The sequence below is a fragment of the Octopus bimaculoides genome, chromosome 6, assembly GCF_001194135.2.
Source record: "Octopus bimaculoides isolate UCB-OBI-ISO-001 chromosome 6, ASM119413v2, whole genome shotgun sequence".
NCBI classification, from domain to species: domain Eukaryota; kingdom Metazoa; phylum Mollusca; class Cephalopoda; order Octopoda; family Octopodidae; genus Octopus; species Octopus bimaculoides.
In genome coordinates, this window is record NC_068986.1 from 103937648 (window position 1) to 103940405 (window position 2758).

General features: G+C 37.2%; 1 protein-coding gene across 1 annotated transcript in view; it reads left to right on the forward strand.

The window, feature by feature from the left end:
* The window catches only part of LOC106872971 (uncharacterized), a 7577-nt gene extending 4819 nt beyond the window's left edge, over positions 1-2758 (forward strand). Inside the window, exons 2-3 of the mRNA XM_014920157.1 lie at positions 993-1172; positions 2668-2758. Coding sequence (XP_014775643.1) covers positions 993-1172; positions 2668-2669 — 182 coding nt within the window. The 3' untranslated portion in view covers positions 2670-2758. The remainder of the gene's footprint in view (positions 1-992; positions 1173-2667) is intronic.

Consider the following 2758-nt stretch of genomic DNA (forward strand, 5'->3'; position numbering starts at 1 on the left):
ATATATATGGTGAGTGGGGGACAAAAGAGAGTGACACAGACAAAGAGATAGATAGAGATATATAGATAAAGTCTGTACATAATGAAAAATCTTTCTGAATTGCATTAAATTCAAGTATTATCTATCGTCTGCTTACAGTTGGTCACGTGTGATACATACTATGTAAGTTGTTAGAAATAAGGATTTCTAACTGAGGCGCCAGTTCAGCAGTTTTGAGGGGAGGAGAATAATCGATGCCACTGATCACAATACTTTACTGTGCTTTATGCTATCGATCCCGACCTCAGAATGTAAAGATCCGGAATAAACATCACAAGGTTGTTTCCCCCGACTCTCTAACATTTCTATCAACTTGCCCCCATGACATCTTGAAATCCTAAACATAAGCGGTTGTAGGCGATTACTCTGTCTCTTTACTTGTTTCAGTCTTTTGACTGTGGCCATGCTGGAGCACCGCCTTTTAGTCGAGCAAATCGACTCCAGGACTTATTCTTTGGAAGCCTGGTACTTATTCTATCGGTGTCTTTTGCCGAACCGCTAAGTTACAGGGACGTAAACACACCACCATCGGTTGTCAAACGATTTTAGGGGGACAAACACACAAACATTTACACTCACATACATATATATATACATATATACGACGGGCTTCTTTCAGTTTCCATCTACCAAATCTACTCACAAGGCTTTGGTTGGCCCGAGGCTATTAGTAGAGAACACATGCCTAAGGTGCCACGCAGTGGGACTGAACCCGGAATCATGTTGTTCGTAAGCAAGCTACTTACCGCACAGCCACTCCTAGATTATTAATATTTTATTTAAATCCACCGATGTCGACCTTACCTTGCAGCCATTCGGGTTTTCGATAAAATAAATACCAGTTGAGCATTGGGAACGATGCATTCAACTTACCCCACCCCCGCCAAATAAAATTGCTGACCTTGTGCCAACATTGGAAGCCAATATATCATTTAATTTCTTTTTTTTTACAGATGATCCTCTCTGTAACCCATTCGCATACGGAAATAACCGTGACCCACAAGATTGTACTAGGTATATTCCTTGCTACAACCGAACCTCTTATCCGTCCATGGCATGCCAAGCCGGTCTTTACTTTAGCGTCCAGCTACAAAGATGTACCACTCCCACAGAATCCGACTGTAGGATCCGTTGTGAGTATTTGTTTTTTTACTTTTTATTGTTATTTTTATTTTTGTTCCTTCTATCACATCTGTTTCTTGTGATGAAACTCCGAAAATTTCGTAGTATAGCAGTCCTAAAATCATATTCTCTAAACATTTATGTTCGTTGTTCGGTCGTGAATTTCTCCATGGTTAATCTCCAACGGCTTCTTTATAAACATTGTGAAGTTAATTTATAAGAAAACGAGAAAAAAAGGATATTTAAAGAAATATAATTTCAGTGCGGAAGTCATCATAGCCATTCAAAAACAAGCAACAACTGTAAACTCGAACTAACTGCGTCATAATCAGAACTACGGTTCCACTGCGTCCTTAACATCCCAGAACTTTTAGTAGCCTCTGTATTTTCAAAAGAGCGAAAAATTAAATTCTCAAATATTTCTATTTTCCCCTAAACTACAAGTAAATAAAAGCGTCCGAAACATGATTCCTTCGAAGAATCTTTGGAGTAATGTTACCCGATGGGGTGCATAGTTCAGAGTTGGGTCATTAAAACTTCCTTTTAATATCTCTGATGCAAACTTTCTATCATCCTTTATATATTTTCGACTAAAATTACGTGAACATGTCGCAAATATAGAATGCAAGGCTAAATGCGTAACAGTATTTACAATGTTTCGATATTATAAAATCAAAGTTCAAATCCTCTAACAGTTTTATTTCTCTTTGAACTGTCTTGCATCCATTAAGGAAATATAGATTATGCAGTTTAATTTCACGAACTGATCTTTTATAATTAAATTTAAATTTCAAATATACATTACAATCAATGCCGATATAACTCAGCCAAATCTCTATTGAGGTCTTCGTTTCTGGTATAAACAAATTCATGTCACTTAACTCACCAACCTTTTGAGTATAAGGACGTTATATACTTCTTTATTTGTCATAAATACACATCGTTGACAGGTATGATTCAAAAACAAAATATATAGCTAAAAACAACACAAAAATGTCCCCTGGGCAGCGATTCTCGCGAATGCCAGGTGCATTTTGGCCTCCTTGGACATTGTCAATCATGTGTAGCCAGTAATGTGCATAGATGATGTCTGTTCTCCCGGATATAAAGGAAACAGGGAATAATATATGCACTGATATTGCGAATAGCCGACGAGCTGAATAAAACTTCGGTGTACGGAGGGCAGAATGTATGTGGCGTTCTCATTACTTTCCTTAATATATTGTGCTTACACTACATGTCTGTGAAAAGGTTTTTTTCACAGAGGGAAATCTTCAGTATCCAATCTCTCACCGGTTTATATGCGATAAGTATAATGCAGAGATTTTAATTTAATGCCGTTTCAATCGCGTACACCAAGAATATATGTCCCGGACGTATATTCCTCTGATCCACAGTAGCATCGTTTTATGTAGCAGATCTTGCAGTATTTTTAACAGATGAAGTTAACTGAAATCATTTTACTCTTTAAAAACCCGTGTTTGTTTATTTAATTTTATTTTTCAGAAATCACTTTGAGCTTCCGAAATGATCCCTACCAACGAATTCATATAAAAAAACCCGATGCGAGCGTCGAACCTGAGATAATTTCAATTGC